The sequence below is a fragment of the Ischnura elegans genome, chromosome 8 (assembly GCF_921293095.1).
Source record: "Ischnura elegans chromosome 8, ioIscEleg1.1, whole genome shotgun sequence".
Taxonomy (NCBI): Eukaryota; Metazoa; Arthropoda; class Insecta; order Odonata; family Coenagrionidae; genus Ischnura; species Ischnura elegans.
In genome coordinates this window covers 40,003,612-40,021,366 of record NC_060253.1, presented here as the reverse complement: position 1 = coordinate 40,021,366, position 17,755 = coordinate 40,003,612, and the positions used below count along the sequence as shown (strand labels likewise).

Genomic DNA, 17,755 nt, shown 5'->3' with positions numbered 1-17,755 from the left:
CATATCATTTTTCGTGGGTTAAAAAAAAAATTGTTGAATCCTTTCTTTCTCATTTCAATTCAGTACTGATTTTGCTTAAAGAATTTTGAGATTTTTGCTTCTAGGGGGGGGGGGGGGGGTTAGCTTCAAGGGGTAGCTTCTACGGTAGCTGCCCCTTGCTGGGTATGCCCCTGCACCTAATTCAAGGTGTTGTGTACATATCATCTATGCTCCCTAGCAGAGAGGTCTAAACCAGAAAATATTTTGTGGAGTTAGTATGGAGGAGGAGTAGATTGGGGTGGTGGTTGTTCACTCATAGGGGGAGCTGGGCTCTACCCCTGATGTCGGTGAAAAAGATCATCCCTTATTATTATTTTTATTATTTTTAGGAGGCTCACTTTTCACACTAACCCCAAAGTTTAGGGGGTGATAGGTTGGAGATAAACCCCTCTATCCCCCCACTCGCTGTGCCCATTCCCAGAAGTTGGCCATCAAATTTTATTCTGGGATTAGCCCTTTTTGGAAACCTCTATGAATTGTGAATACCTTAACTGTTCATGAAGACTTGACTGATGACGATGAGTCCGACAGAAGAATTTAATAACTGCATACTTTGAAGCTCTCAATATGTGGGACTTAGAAGCTTGCAATATACCAGCATCAAGATGAAGTCTAACAGAGACAAATCCTTGCCCATTTGTGCCAAATTTTGGTAAAGAGGAAATATTGCAAACCAAAAAATTAGGCCATATTACAACAATTTTTAGTGCCCAGGGTCAAAAAGTCAAAGGGTGAATGCTCAATAAGATGAAAAATATAGTGGGAATGCATATATTTCACATGCATATCAGCTTTCATCATGGAAGAAAGACAACATTTCAGCTCATTACCATGATGAATACATTACAACTACATACTTGGAGAGGCATCAATGGCTACTTGATACAGTCAGATATCAACTAAGGCATAATTTCAACATAGTTATTTCCTCAATTTTCCGTGCCAATCACCATTGCACAAAACTCCAAATTATAACCTTTGAACAGGAAATAAATTTATGTATATAAATAAACCAATTACTGTGGTTTTAGGGAATTCCATGATGTAAATTTAAAACTACCACATTGATTTCAATAAATTCAGCATATGCTTAGTCTCAATAAGTTAAAAAAAAAAAAAACACTCAGTTAATGTCAGCAGAAGCATTATGCTTTTTGTAATCTACCTGAACACAAGAGCCACTAACTCCATACATTCCCCTGAGATACTTTTAAAGCATATAAAGCACTCAATGAATAAAACCACACAACCTGACGACTGCAGGATTCATTTTTCAGGTACATACCACTGATTCACCATTAACTCACTGTCCACAGAATTCACACTCAAAATATTTACATGACAAAAAAGATCAAACGATTCACTGGATAACAAAACATCTGATGGACTTATCGAGAAATTTCTCACAACAATGTGGCTTGCTAGAAGTTCAGGATGAATACACAAGTAAATCTATGCGTAGGAAATTCAGGGCAATCAGATCGGAAACTATAATACACGCACTTAAAAACTTTGCATATTTTCCTATGCAATAATAGTATCAAACGTACCAGTTTGTGTGTGCGACCAATCTTTTTTTCCAGTCTTGATATCACTTCATGGATTCACTTTGAGTGGGATGAAGGATTCTCGATCATCTTCTTCTTCCATCGGGTCTTCAGACACACGCTCCTTGAGCGATAACCATCGCCTAACAAGAACTTCTTGCACCACCAAACCCATTATGCACTCTGGACTCTGAAGGTCCTTCTCCGTAACTGTAGGAGGCCACTCCACACGACAAAGTAACAGGTCCTGAAAATAAAAGATGTACATATTTACCAAAGGTCACACTTCATCATAAGTCAAAATGTAAGTGTTTAAATATTTTTAGCAATGCATCTATGAATAATACTAAATTTTTATTTTGGAATTATGAGGCAGAAATAGTGGAACCTCAATCTATTGTTCCCGCATTGATTATTTTTTTCTTCCATCCCCTTGAAAAATGATAAATCGAGGTTCCACTGCATACTTATTTTATGCTTTAAATTGAAGTTTTATGTGATTCTTACATGGAGTAGGTAAAGAATTAATAAGATTAATTGCGAACGAGCTAGAATGAACTTAATTAAAATTACTTTAAATTGTTCCATTAGATAGAGATTGGCACTGCCAATTATAAGTTTTAATTAGTTTATCAAGGCAGCTTATGGCACATATGCAACTGCCCTAACCATAATCATTCACTACGACATACAATCACTATAAAATACTAATAAAATTTTGAGATACAGCATGAAGACGTTTACCTTTGCAATATTTTCAACCAGCCTGTTCATGCCACATAGTGTTTTCCAGTCAAACTTGGACTCTCCATCAGGGCCAAAGGAATCAATAACCACTAAGTAGGATGCATGGTAGAAAGGTGGTCCATCTTTATATAGCACTAAAACATAAATAGATAATACACATTACATGCATAATGGGTCATTTCTAGAAGAAATGAGTCATTTCAATATTTTACCGAACCTCAATACAGCAACAATACACAGAGGTAAATTTTTTTCCCCCCTATGATTCGCCTTTAAGAATGGATGTTCAACAATGACTTATATGAATGTATGACACAGAAAATTTGCCTGTGCAGCAAAGTTTATTTAAAATGTTTTTATTTTATCAAACGTAAAAATGCATCAGTCATGGAGACTTGGAAGGGTAGGTTATTCTGCCTAGGTAAAATTTTGGTAATAAAACTTTCAATAAATATTTTTTTTGTAGCCCTTAATATCTTTTTTCTGCTTGCTTTTCCATTAATCACGTCAAAACTTAAGCTATATGGAGACTTTAAGTTTTATTTTCAGCATTTAATTTTATAAATTATACCCAAGAACCCCAGTTTGGATTTCCCATCTGTGCACTATTTCCCTCAGGTACAGAAAACATGAAAAGAGGTGTCTTAACTGTGTTACAGAACTTCCTCCTTTGTGCATCATTTAAGTCTGAAAGAAGTATCAATTTTATTTTCTAGGGCATAACTTGCAAAGCTATTATTTTTTCCTAGCATACATATATGCTTTAACACTTGTCAGTAAAGCTTTTTTGCCATGAAATAATATGTAAAATAAATTTTATAATTCATTCTCCACAGAGGAGGCCTGCTTGGCAGGAGAAACACCAGATATCAGAGATCATTCTTGGGCACTTTCAACCCCTTTTCCTCATTCCTCTGTGCTTGATGGTCACTGTCGTAAGTGATTCTAACGATTTGATCGTTGAATCATTCTTCCTCATAGAATGGTCCTCCAAGATTGTTAGAACATTAATTGCGTAAGCTTGGTTTCGTTAGTAGTAGGACCCGCCCGCCTCTGTGACTGTGCGGGATTCCTCATCCCCTCCCTTCCTTTCCTATCCTTCCCCTGGAGGTGTCGTCGGGCTCTCATCGCGGCAATGCCTCCCATCCTTATCCTTCCTCTGTCCTCCCCCTCTCGAAGTGGCACGGGCGTATAAGTCAAGGAACTTGGTTCCCGGCCCTCGAGAGCGCATCCTTTGCGGGGCCCGCCCTGGGACCCCCGAATCCACTGTCGTAAGTGATAACCTCACAAACCTGTGTGTGCATGCATGGGTCCCCCGCAGAATTTGGTTCTTTAGAGCAAATCCATGAGGAGCGTGAGTGTATATTCCATAATAGCTTTTTTTCCCATTTTATTTATGCGATTGGGTCACTGGCATAAGCAAAAGCTTCGCAAACGTGTGTGTGTGTGCTTGAGCCCCACATGGAATGTTATTCTTTAAAGCAAATCCAGGAGGAGTGGGAGTGTGCATTTCTTAATCTTATTTTTGCCCATTTCATTCGAGTGATTGGATCACTGGCATGAGCGAAAGCTTCTAAATCTGCATGTGCGCATGCTTAGGTCCCAGGCAGAATTTCATTCTTTAAAGCAAATCCTTGACGTGCGTGATTATGCATTTCTTTATTGTATTTTTTTGCCTATTTCAATTGGGTGAGCAGGTCACTGGCGTAAGCTTCTTAAACTTGAGTGATTGCACAATTCAGACCAAAGAGGAAATTTGTTGTCCCAGCAAATTTGTCAGGTGAGTCAGTGGGCTTGCGTGAGTGTTTATTATATTGTTCTTTCAGTTTAAATTAATGTATTTCTACCCATTGATGCCTCTTCCGATGCCCAGCAAGAGTACGGTCTTGGGGAATTTAATTCTTTCAACTGTTATACAGCCATAGAGCATTCATTCTCTCATAAACTGAATAATTTTGAACCATTTTTTAAGGAGAAAATTTTGATTCTTTATGAACATAATAGATGTATTTTTCATGACGATATTATGAATAAATCGACAATTTATTTCAAGAAATTTGAAGATATTATTCATCGTAAATCTTTTTCTACATATACATTGTCATTGCCATAAGTCATTGAGGACGATAAAAAACTAAAATTAGTTTTTGCAATGCAGATATGTAAAAAGCGTGTAAAATTGAAATATTTCCTGAATTGGTTGAGCTATAACTGAAAGTCTGAGAAATGGCATGAAATGAACATAGCAAATATTTAAATTTTACGCACTTTTTACATATCTGCATTGCAAAAACTAATTTTTTTTTATATCAACCTAAATGACTAGCTCGCACCTGAAGATCACAGCGCATTGTTCAGAAATTGGAGTAGCTCAGAAAATACCAGTAGAAGGAGAATAGTAGACAACCAAATTAACCTACTTAAGAGTGGATTGGGAACACAAATTAAACATTCATTTGACATAGTTTTGATGACCATACTATACACCATATATGATTACTATGAGTATAAAGTTTTGACACAAATCACTATTTTTTTAAGCTTTAGCTATTCCTTTCTCGTGCAAGGATAATAATCACAAAGTGATAAGTAATCATAATTATTTTCGCTACAGCATATATGACTACATTTTAAATGTTTGCGGTTCAAAATTTGTGTTGCGTAAGCTTCTACCTCATACATGTTTTGAAAAATGAAACAGCTAAGTACAAAAATTATCATTTTTGCCCCCCTCATACTAATCCCTCTCCATGCAGTATCTTTGTGATGTGATTTTGGTGAGGAAATTTAAAAAAAATGGAAAGTTTAATCGTAATAGTCACCTCTTAAAAATACACTGAACATTGGGAGCATGTGTTATGAATAGAAGGGATTACACTACCAAATATTATCCTTGATTTATAAAGCAATGGTTGTAAGAAAGCCTCTCGCCAAATTTTACCACTGAGCGCTGAATAATTTCGCCCCTAGAAGAGTTTGAAGTTTCAACTTGAATTCCGCGCCAAAAACGTATTTCTCGGGCGACGCCATGTTGATGACGTGTGAACCTCATGATATCTGCATTGCTTGCATAAGGAGTGCAATATCGTAGACGTTATTTCGAGTATAAATAAATGGTATATGAAACATAGAATTTTAAATGAGTGGGAGGAAACCTTACGTGTACTGTTGTGTGCCTAATGTGAATCTACCTCTCGTTAAACACAAGAAAAGTATTTTTTTTATTGTGCCAAACGACCCAGACCGAGGAAGGTGATGGTACGACGCTGCACCGAGACAGCATATTCCTTCGGAGATGGGCTATTATAGAATTTGTGAGGGCCATTTTAATGTAAGTCTCTTCTGCTTCCATTTGTATTTAGTTTCCATACTCCTTTTGTTGTCTTTGGCCACACATCACAAAAGTTCGTATGTGCTTAAATAAATACGCGCTCAACGGGAAATTTTACTATTTAATTGCAAATAAATCATTATGTTTCAATTTAAGTTGAATTTAATGATTGTTTCGTGTGCATTTACTATATATTTGCCCCGGTTTTCACTCTTTGTTTCTATCTTGCGCATTAAAAGTCAACTACTGTAACGGAAAGGGTCTTCGACGCTAACCTGGTAATGTGTCAAATAGTACAAAGTAATACATTATTATCACAAATTTGTACTCCAGGAAATACTACGATATCGTATTACTCACAACAAGAAGAAATAAGATTATTTGAGTCACGGTGCCGCCAGGTATGTAAATAGAAGCACAAATAGTAAATTTTAACTTTTCTTTCTTTTTTAACTTTTCTAATCTTACAGCAAAACAGAGAAACCAAAGGCAAATACGTACTGAATGAATGCTAGCAAATAGTTTGAACTATCATCAATCGAAAAAGAATAAGTGTCAAATTATACAATTTAAGGTGTGACTCCTCTCGCTAGACTTCAAACTGTACGTTAATGCCGACGTCATTATTTTATCCACCATTTTTTCTTAATTAAAAAAAATTTGCCTTAGCTTCAATGCCAGCGAAATTACGAGTACAAAAAACCTGCAAATAAGAAAGAAAACGAGAGAAAAAGCTGAAAAAATTATGAAAGACTGTCCCGATACCTCAACCTTTACTAGCACAGCTCAAATCGATGGCCACTTGGCCGCCTCGGAAACATAAAATTACTCAAAAAATAAGTATTTTAAAAAGTAAGGGTGAAAACCAGCTCAAGTATGCAGGAAATGCATACGAATTAATCATTACATCCTGCATAAATAGAAGTGGAATGATAAATTTGCAGTATAAAATAATTTATCCCTTTGAGTGCATATACATATATTCACTCACAAGCGGAATGTTAGTGGAGCACAGCAGAAAACTACGGAAGTAGTATAGGATACTAAATTTTCTTTAGAAGCACAAGTGGTGCCACAAACTTTGTCCTAAAACTTTTGAAAGTGACTGCACGTGTAAATCAGATGTAACTATAAATGAACTAACGGATATTTTCACGTAAAAATACCATTTTTTAAAGTACGAAACTGACTTGAAGAATTATCAGGAGCGCAGTCAACCAAAGCAAGGCATCTACTTTAAAAATGCTGTTCCAGCGAAATTTGAATGCTAATCCTGAAAGAAATGGAGAGAACCCAAAACTTTCGCACTTTAGAGAGAAAGAAAATAGCTACATACCTATAACTATAGCACATTTTAAAATTTATTTCATAATTTAATCCGGAAACTAAAAACCATAAATAAGTTAAGGATTTTACGATGGTATGTCCACAAATCAAAGCATCCACCATAATTGCCGTGATTACTGTCTCTATCAAAACTGTAAAAATTTCATCTTAAGAAGTTTCATTTCAATGAAATGATTCGTTTTAAGACAAAAAAATTGTTCATCGAGCCTCGGTTGATAATGTCAGTACATTTTGAGAATCACCCAGACCAAAATTAATGTTTTTTTTACCATGATGATAAAATTTTGGCCACTATTTCCACGAACCCAATATGTTTACGGCTTCTTCAAGAGTTACTTCCGCGGCATTCATGAGGTTCACACGTCACATGGCGTCAGCCAATAGAAATACGTTCCGCGTCGTGGGCGTGGCCTAAGCTCCTAGCGCACTTTTAAAGCTACTTATCTCGGTTAAAAATTGAATTTGAGCTCTGAAATTTGGCGTGTGTGTTTTTAATTTATATCTTTTTGGTTTAAAATAAAAAAATCCAATTTCTAATTTTTAGTGTTCCCTCCTATTATTTGTAAATTGACACCCACTGAGGTTCCAAATAAATTTTCCATCACTCACCGTGCACAAGTAGTTCAAAAGTTAACATAATTTAATACTGCCTGATATACATCCAAATAATGGTGATAGTAAAATGATCAAAACAGCTATGTACCTGTTATTCCCTTAAAGTTTGCAGTAAATTTGAGGTACACTAAGGAAAAAAAATCCTTATGAGCAGCATATGTATTGGCAAACAATTTAGACTCCATTGTTTTTTCCCAGGACTTTCTGAAGAGTTTTACTCAGTATGCTACCATTATGATAAAAATACATTTACAATTAGGTAGTTCACATAATGAGGATTATGAGAGTAAACTTTGACAGCATTTTAGAAAAATCTTGGCTCACAATACACTTGTTCAGTTGTTGATAAAATAGTGAAACATTTTCATTTCTATCTGGTTTAAAGTCTTCGAATTTGAGTGAATGACCCCTTAGTAAAAGATATTTAATCATGAAATTTATCGAGGGCTAATGCCTCCAATCTCTCACATGGAAAAACTTCATGCTCCTGTTTCACTGCAACAAAATTATCATATTCATTGTATGTAACTATGTACAAGCTAATGCCATAAAGAATACTTACAAAAGTCACCACCAAAGCGAATCCCAGGTTTCACCACCCATCTCTTTGAGCGGAAGTGGTGATAGACAGCATAAGTGGTTTCAAATGGTATGGATGATGACACAGAGGCACGACACGACCTGAAGGCATTCCACAGTTCCAAAATACTCATTGGTCTATGACATTCAATCGGCAACGTCCTTTCACTAGGATTTTCAGGTACTGAAGGTTCGGGATCAACTAAGGACACGTCATTGACGTCTGTGTCCATGGTAACTATGACCTCATCATCCTGGGAGGGCCAACTCTTCCTCGCCCATCCTCTAGAAGGAGGAGAGTCAGCAAGGTCGATAACGGTAATAGAAGAATCATCAAGGCCACCATTTTCTTTGGGGGAGTCATGCAAATCCCTAATGTCATTCTGAGAGTCACACGAAATATCCCTCTTTTTTTCCTCACCTTTGTCTCTGGCATTTTCGCTAGATTCCAAATTACCTTCCCCTTCTGGGCAAGGTGGCTTAACATCAACTTTACCAGATTTATCAGTTACATCAATAACACTGCCTTCCTCCGCTTTAATTTTTTCAACCGATTCCTCACTTTTCTTGCCAACATCAGCACATTCATCTTCTACGTTTGGCGTCCCATTAGAAGCCTCATTCAATGCCACCTCCTCCATAGAGGACACTTTTGGAGATGACAAGGTATCAGTCTCATTAATGGAGGGTTTATTCTCATCCACTGCGTCAGCTTTGGATGGGGGGACTACAGGGGATTCCACATCTTTGGCCTTCACACTACTGGATGAGACTGAATCTTCATTGGATAAATCAGGTTGAAGCTTCGAATCACACCCATTCACCGAATCTGAGAGTCTATCGCCAACACTTTTACTCGGACTGCCTGTGTTTTTCTTGCAATCTACATTATCCAAGCCACCGCTTGATGGAGATTCTCCACCTACCCTGTTTTCTGCAATGCCATTTTCTCTTGCAGCGGACGGGTGCAGATCTGAATCATCACCACTACCTGCACCCCGCTCATCATCGTTCCCATTTGGATCAAAGTCTATGTTTCTAACATCCCAGACCACAAGGCAACCCAGTCCATATGCCAGAAAGAATGCCTCCTCTGGAATAAGCTGAAGGACATCCAGGGATGGCAAGAACACCGAGGGGTCACTTTCCAGGCGCGGTGACTCTTGGGCCTCTTCAGCTTCAGAGTCTGAGTCTGGAATGACAATGCAGGGAGCGACTTCACAAACACTCCCCTGGTTCCCCGTGGCTACACTCTCCACTTCAGCTTCCTGCTTGGCTCTTGACAGGTCTCCCAAGCCATCTCGCTCCTTCCTATGAAAGCCGCAGCCCTCCTTGCGCATTCGTCTCTGGATGCAACTATTCTGCTCATCTCTGGCACTCTCTATCTCGTCCATGGTTTGTTCCTCCTCACATCCTTCTTCTAGCTCCATCCTGTCACTCTTCTGAAGGTTGATCTCAATCACGTCATCATCATCGTTGTCAACAATTGTGGCCTCTTCTGGCTTCTTTGTTGCCCCAGCTTCTTCCTCCCTCAGGTTCTTTAAGTTTACTTCAGTCACCTCAATGTCTTTGGGCAAGTATATCCGGATCTCCCGCAGCATTCTCTGGAATTTTAACCTTTCAGCTTCAGCCACGTCCCTCACGTTTTTGTTGGCATCGCCTGCAAAGGTGCTGCCACTTCGACGTCTATTCACGATCATTTGACCATCTCGCCCGACCTCCTGAACTTCTTCATCCTCCACACTCACCTCCATTATATCGTCATCAGAATCCGTCTTGGTGGCTATTGAGGCATCCAGCTCCTTTGGATCTTCTGAGGATTTGCATGGAGTGGAAACAACCACAGAGTCATCTCCAACTACAATGGAATTCTGAGTGCTCGACTCATCCTCAATCTCCACGATCTCGCAATCACTACTACCCTTCATCAAATTTGTCCCCTCCCTCTTCTCTTCCACTGAACATTGTTTATCAGCCCCTTTCTTCTCTCCAGAATCACTGACTTCTTTCTCAGCATCGTCCTTTCCCAACTCAGGCACTGCTACACAAATTGTCTCCATGCTGTCCTTGCAAGTCTTACTTTGGACTACTTCAGCAGACTGCTCTAAAACTACTTCCCCCTTCTGTGGCTCTGGCAGCTTCTCTTCCTCTTCAGGAACTTCAGAAGTCAACTTTGATCTCTTAACAGTAGTACTTTCCTCCCTCGTCCCTTCTTTGCTATTTTCACCACCAACTTCACCAACATTACCTTCAAGAGGTGATGCCTCCACACTCGGAGATCTGTTCCTCTTGGAGCCCCTTCCTCTTCTAGAACTTCTCCTAGGAGTCCTTTGGCCTTCATCTTCAGTAGTATCCATCTGCTTTGTATCCTTTGGTTCCATGCAAGCCTCATCCTTACCGGAATCCAATGATTCATTTGATTTTTCTGAAGCATTAGATCTGTCTTGTCCATTTTTGGAATCAACTGTTATATTCCCATCAGCTTTCTCATCGACGGCTTCAGAATCACAATCACGACTCTCCTTAACCACATCTGCCTCTAATTGCTTCTTCTCCTCCCCCTTCATTGCATCTTCACCCCCAGTACTTTCAGTAATTTCTGCAGGACCCTCCCCCTCTGGCTTAGTAATGTTAGAATCTGTATCCATACTTGAATCTCCCTTACCACTCAATTCATCTCCAGTCCCTCCTGCAGCAAAAGATTTCCTCAAACTGCGCCTCGCACGCCCTCTTGTGACAACCTCGGCTGGACTCATTGAACTCTCACTGCTCAAACTGTCACCACCAGCAATTTCATTTTCTTTAGATTTTGATGCTGAACTCCTCGATGACCTTGGAGATCTCCTTGTGCCCTGGTACCCTCTGGGCGATTTTCCCTTACTCACTATATCCGCCTTCCCAGCCAAAGTATCATCCACCTTCTTCGTGTCCAATTGAGAATTTTCATTACTTTCTTTTGTTTCATCCCTCCCTTCCTCATCTTGCTTAAGGTCCTCCTTCATCCTTGCAGTATCAGAACCTTCTGATTCTTCCATTGCTCGATCTTCCGCACTCACTGGTAATGCAGTAGAAACCACAGCTGTACTACTTTCTTCCACTTCATTCCTCATTTCCTCATCCATCTTAAGGTTCTTCTTCCTCCTTGGCATATCAGTTGATGAATCGCCACCTTCTCCTGATCCATCCACAGTTTGATCATCCTCACTCATTGTTACATCGGTAGAAACCACAGCCATAACACTTTCTTCTGCTTCAATCCTCATTTCTTCATCCTTCTTGAGGTCCTTCTTCCTCCTTGTCGTAACAGTTGATGAATCGCCACCTTCTCCTGATCCATCCATTGCTTCATCTTCCACTTTTACTGGTCCTTCGGTAGAATATTCAACTTTAGCCTTCCCTTCCATCCCACTCGACTTTATCCTTGCATTACCCTCCCTCTCTTCAAAAAGCTTCCCACTTTTTGCCTTCTTCTCTTCACCCTTCGACACTTCCATATGGTCTCCAGCCTCACTCTCCTTCTCAGGCACAGCCACCTGTTCCTTGTCACCTTTTACTCCACCACTATCCTTCCCGCTCAACTCAGTAGATTCCTTTAGCCTATCCCCACGTTCATCAACACTTTCCCCAGCACCTGATGGACTTGAATCCCCTCCACAAACAACTGAAACCCCCTCTTTGCCTGCAGGAATCACATTCTCCAATGTTACTGCAACTTGTTCCTCACATTTTTCTTTCTTTCTCTGGTCCTCTCCACTTGGAATGTCCACACATGATGCAGCGCCATCACCATTAGTCAAAACTCCATCCTTCTCTCCAGCTTTACTGCTTTCTGGAACCTCGACATTGCTTGTCCCAGGCAATGATTCCGTGGGTTCCATCTCCACATTTTGATCAGAGCAGCCTATAGAAAATTGAATAAACGAGAATTAGTCGTAATTTTTGGGAAGTCACTAACTGCCTGTAATATTCCTCCTCTGCTGAAGGCTTTGTTAGATTTGAATGTCACTGAACATTTTAAAGCTTCTCCTCAAATCAACTTCATTACAAATAGAGCTTTCCTTTATGTCCTGCAATTAAATGTGTACTTGGATCCACAAATATATCTGAAACCAATGTTTTGACTCCAAATTTAGATTCTAAAAAACTCCTGAAACTGATCTTCCCTTTAAATTATAGTGCATTATTTTTTGTTTCCCATTCTGTTGTTTAGATATTATCATCCAAGCTTGAGTGGATATGATTTCTGTGCTAAATGATTCTGTGGTACATCACCAAATACAGCAAAAATTTCAAAACCATATATTTGAGGCAATATTTTCATTTCTTTCTCAATTACAAATATCACAAATTCTTCATTATACGAGGTATTTGAGCTACTGATCCATAATTTTCAGATACTTCCACACTTAATGCCTAATATGGTAAAATATATACATGCAGTGATAAAAACTGTTAAAATATGTTTTTTAAATTAAAAATTCTTTTATAAAAACTGGAATGGCACAATTAGTTTTTATATCCCTAAAAGCTATTTTGTCATTAATATCCAAATTTTAGTGAATATACTTTCTGCTGTGACTATACCCGATTCAAAATATCTTGAGTGAGAGTGGCTAAAACATGTGAAGGTGAGCCGATGGAAAATTTCTTAGGACATAACTATCTCTTTGCCAATGACACAACAGCTAAGGGATTTGGATATTCAGATCCCCTCTGACCTCCATTATAATATCATAACATTATGAACCTGCTGGCAGTGTTGCCAAACTTCCCTACCCTTTCAAGAGACAACGTTTTGTGCAGATAAGCATTTCACCACTTGTATTCGATTCATCGTGGTGGCAGATCATTTGCTTGGCCTCTGTAAAGGGATTGTCCTCAATTCCCTCCAAGTCAGCAGATATATAGTCTTGGCACCTGGACTAAAGTACCTGTGGTCACCCATGACTCATGTAATTCCTTTGACAAGTAAGACAGGCCATATAAATGTGGCGATGTAAGGTTCGCTCTAGTGATGAAAAAATTGATTTTGATTAGCCCTTATTGTGCCAGTGAGCCAATCCATTGCCCTGGGGGGTATGTGCGAAGAGTGCCAAGGGGCAATCTATCAGCCGGGTTTTTTACCATCATGCCCTTTTTTGTGCTTCATGTAGCTTTTGTAACAATTTTTTTGGTATCTGTCAATCTTTAATATACCCAGTAGGCATTCTTCTGGGTTTATCCATTTTACTGGAACATTTTTCCAACATTCCAGTTGGCTTCCTCAGTTCCAGTGAAGATGAAGGACACTTCAATGGACCTGAGGAAGTCAATTGGAACGTTGGCGAAATATTCCAGTGAAATGGATAATTGCGGAAAGAAACCTGAAAGAATCACTGCCCACTATCATAATTTCTGAGAAAGCCCACGTGGAAACTTTAACATAACCATAAGTATTGGGAGCAAATTTAAAAAAATATAACTAATAACTTCAGGCTTTACTTTTTGAAACCTCTCCATATTGGAAGTAAAGAAATAGGAGGGTGGGGTTAAATGCCGCCCTCCCCTGGCGGGGTTAAACGCCATTTAACCCCGCCCTCCCCTGGCTGGTTAGAACCTCACAGGAAAAACCCTCGTCCCAAATCAAGGCTGCCCCTTTCCCCCACCCCCTCTCCCTATTTCAGTCCGTGTTTAACCCTCACCCCCGCTCTTTCAACCAGTCCTTTTCCTTTCCAATAGATGTCCTCACAGTCACTTGTGTACTTTGTGTATAAATGTATGATGCATGCAAGATCAGTCACCTGATGATGTAACCAAGTTACAAAACCCGGGTCATGCCCATAATTAAATAACAGTGAACCTTACAAAGTTTTATTTCCTTACTTAAAAAAATTTTTTCTGAAAATGCATATTAGTCTTTATGTAAATTATCAAGAGCAAACCTACAGAGCACTGCTCGAAAAGGTAACTTTGCACGCAGTCATGCGCATGGGTGCAAAGTTAAATACACCAACAGATGAAGTTCACCATAAAAAATATTTGACTTTGCCGGGATTCGAACCCAGATCTCCCGATTGCTGGTCAGGTGTGTTAGCCAATAACACCACCAAGCCATTTTCTCAGGGCGAACTTCGGGATGGGTTTTACCGAACAAGATGTTGACATCACAAGTCCACACTGTGGCACATGTGGCGAGGGTCGAGCTTACTAAGCTACTGTCAGGGTGAAAAAACCTTATTTTGTCGCTGGTCTGCAAAGACAAATTTCAAAGCACTGCAGGAACAAGTGACTTTGTACGCAGTCACACGCTAACACAACCGACTGGTAATCAGGAGATCTGGGTTCGAATCCTGCCTAAGTCAAATATTTTGTCATGGGGAACTTCATCCGTTGGTGTATTTAAATTTGCAAACCTACAAATTCACCAAAAAAGCCCTGCCATTCTCCAGCATACCAGCAAAGCTGGCACTGAAAGGGTTAAAAATGAAAACAGAGTTTTAATGATCAAAGATCGATGAAATTGAGATCGAGCCACTATCTTCAATTTTGACACAATCTTGAATTTCAAACTTCCATCTTGACCATTTTGTTTGATCTCAGCAGTATCACTACAGGTTTATAACAATGTCATCCGTCCAATGTGAAAGATTTTTCTATAAGGCCAGTAAAATTGGAAAGGTATACACTTGATTATCAAGAAACCATGTCAATCAGTTTATCTTTCTTAAAAATTTTAGTGAAGCGGAATGGTTCCAAGCAGTGATCTAAAAACTTGACAGTGAATGTATTTTAAAATTCACTGGCCTTTTTAAAATTCAATCTGGCCTTTTTCAAATGCGGTTAAAATTGACGATTGCCATTTGTCTAAACCGGGATTTCTAAAACCTAATAGTTTGTGTAGTATGAATACACTAATGTTGGGTAAAGAATCGCAATCAATGCCTTTCGTTTTCTTTGATGAAGGAAACTACCCAATCCTGTGTGTGTGACTGCAGGACACCATCTTCTACTCACCACTGACGCTGGCCTTATCCGGAGGAACAAGGATGTACCCGCATTCCGCAGCCCACTCCACCCTCCTTTTCCATTGTCGCTCACGCACAACGGGGACGTCTCCGATGCTCTGCTCGTAACCTCGACGGCACATAAGTCTCTTCCCAAAATAGCCCTGGGCATAATCAGAATAAAAACAAAATTGTAAATTCTCTCAACATAAATTCACCACACATACATACATAGTACATATTAAGATCCTAAAATTGGTATTCAGCATCCCTTTGACAATGCATTAACTAAATTTGATTAATTGACCTTATACACAGAAAATTTTTATAAGCAGGAATTTTATTTAAATAAATTCATCATATACTACGATATAATTCCCTATTTGAATTGTAATTAAAGATGTGGTACATATCTACTTGGGTAGACATAAAGTCATGCCCCGCTATAATCAACTTCATTTAGTTCTCATATGATTTCTCAATGCCAGGATATAATTTGTTTGATTTCTTCATTGACCAGCATGTTTGTGAATAACAAGCCCATTATGGAAGAATGGCAATGTACTTGTAAGTCATCAGCATACAGATGTTATTTACAAAGTGCTCTGACTTTCCGAATGTCATTTATGGATAGCAAGAATAGCAGAGGCCACAGAACTGAGTCCTGAACTATCACGGTTCCCACTCTTAACTAAATAATAAAATTCAAGGTTTTTTCCAGGTTTTCACGGTCTAAATATCATCAAATTCACGGTATGTTGATAAGCCATTTTAGGCAGAAATATTGATGATGTAACAATCACCGCCCGCACGTTAACTAAACATTTATCAACCGCGAGAGGTGCCGTGAATTCAAACGTAGCAATGAAAGTACTATTTCTCATGACGTCACCTATCCTAATCAAAATTTAGGTGAAGATTAAGGTTGTGAGTGGCAAAATGGAGGGAGCAGTGAGGTAGGGAAGTAAAGAGGTGTCTGATTTTTTGCCAGGGTTAATGAACACTTTGTTTGCTGGTCTTCCAATCACAGGCTCAAGATCAATGTGTCATCATGGCACAAGGACCAATAATTGCACTGCGAATATACGTGTGGAGATAAATGTGTGGACAGTGTCTGTACGTGGCTCGGCCTTGAAACATGATTGAAACATCTTTTTTTTTCTATTGATCTGTCAATTGTAGTTCTTTTTCTATAAGTTTGAGAGATTTATAAGGTTTTATGATGAAATTCATGGCTATTTCCAGGTTTTTTCACGGTAGACGAAATTCACGGCTTATTCACGGTTTTAAGGTTTTCACGGTTGAGTGGGAACCCTGACTATGCCTCTCGGAGTACATATCCAATCAGAGGATGTATTATTAGGCCCAATCACATAATAAGTACACTTTCTGAGGTAGGAGCAAAATCACCTGATGGTTCCTGGAACTTAATGGAACCTGGACTTAATCAATGGTATTTCGCCAATTTATGGAGAAGCAACTCATGAATGACCACGTCAAAAAAATCTGAGAAGGCAAATAATACTAGTACTGTCAAGATAGAGGAGAGGGTGTTTTAAGCCCCCCCACTATACAGCGACCCTAGATTAAGTTATTTGGCAATGAAGTTTTAAGCCATTACTATAAGGCTGACGTATATGATGACTCAGGACTTCAAAGAAGATTATCCATGTAGTGTAATCACCAATAAAAATGATGTAATCATCGTTTTATCATGAGAAACATACTACCTTAACAATGACCCCAATAGTAATATTCTTGTACACAGAAATATCACATTGATGTAACCATCAGGACTTAATCAATGGCTTTAATTTACAAGAGGTTTCAGAACAGGGAAACCGAAATAAACTAAGAGTAAAATAAACGTACCATCGTAGATATTTCATGCATATCCCTTGGATCTTCAACAATCACCGAGTCACCATCAAACACCCCTAAATACCTTGGCCAGAGTTCTTTACATGGTGGGATTCCAAGTTTATTCCAAAATATGATGGGGTAAGGATCCCTAAGAAGAGTTCCTGGTCTGACTTTCTTCTTCTTCGGTTCCTTGAGCTCACCTTCGGCAAGCCTAGGAGATAAATGGGGAATAAAGTTTACTCATTAAGAATACAGGCCATAAATTGAGTCATAGGGGCAACATTAGCAATTCGTTGGCTATTTTCCATAAGCAGGACCGTTAGTCAATTATCATGATTAATAAGGACTACATAATAAAAGCAAGCAGCATCTAAGTTCTTCAGACAGAACTACAACTCTGTGCACAGGGAGGAAGTGATTTATTTAAGTTAATGACACCCAGAATGTTCATGTTCATTCATTCAAGGAATAAAGGCAACATCGTCATAGAATATTCTGACATAGCATGCATTTCCCGGTAAAATCGGAAGATATATCGCAGATTGGTTGTATACAACAATAAAAAAAATCATCGCAAGAGGTGTTCACGCACTGAATCCTTCCATGGTTCATTTTCAGAGAGAAAATCAGTCTCGCGTCGTCATGTATCACGTCCGTAGCTGCGAACCGGTTCCGTCCATTGCAATTGCGCGACTCATTTGTTT

General features: G+C 39.0%; 1 protein-coding gene across 1 annotated transcript; it reads right to left on the bottom strand.

Moving 5' to 3' along the window:
* Positions 1-796: 796 nt before the first annotated feature.
* LOC124163284 (myb-like protein X) lies at positions 797-17,754 on the bottom strand. Its single transcript, XM_046540081.1, has 6 exons — positions 17,644-17,754; positions 17,061-17,262; positions 15,199-15,352; positions 8,189-12,106; positions 2,331-2,467; positions 797-1,833 (listed from the first exon to the last, which is right to left on the bottom strand). The coding sequence occupies exons 1-6, from the start codon at positions 17,661-17,663 to the stop codon at positions 1,636-1,638; spliced, it is 4,629 nt and encodes a 1,542-aa protein (XP_046396037.1). The 5' UTR covers positions 17,664-17,754; the 3' UTR covers positions 797-1,635.
* Between the last annotated feature and the right edge of the window lies 1 nt (position 17,755).

Bases quoted from the DNA above. Each gene is read 5' to 3' on its own strand.
- LOC124163284 (XM_046540081.1), bottom strand. From the start codon at position 17,663: ATGAACCATGGAAGGATTCA. The intron at 12,107-15,198 runs GTGAGTAGAAGA...AATTTTCTATAG, and splicing joins GGATAAGGCCAGCGTCAGTG to GCTGCTCTGATCAAAATGTG. The intron at 2,468-8,188 runs GTAAGTATTCTT...TTTATGTTTTAG, and splicing joins TCGCTTTGGTGGTGACTTTT to TGCTATATAAAGATGGACCA.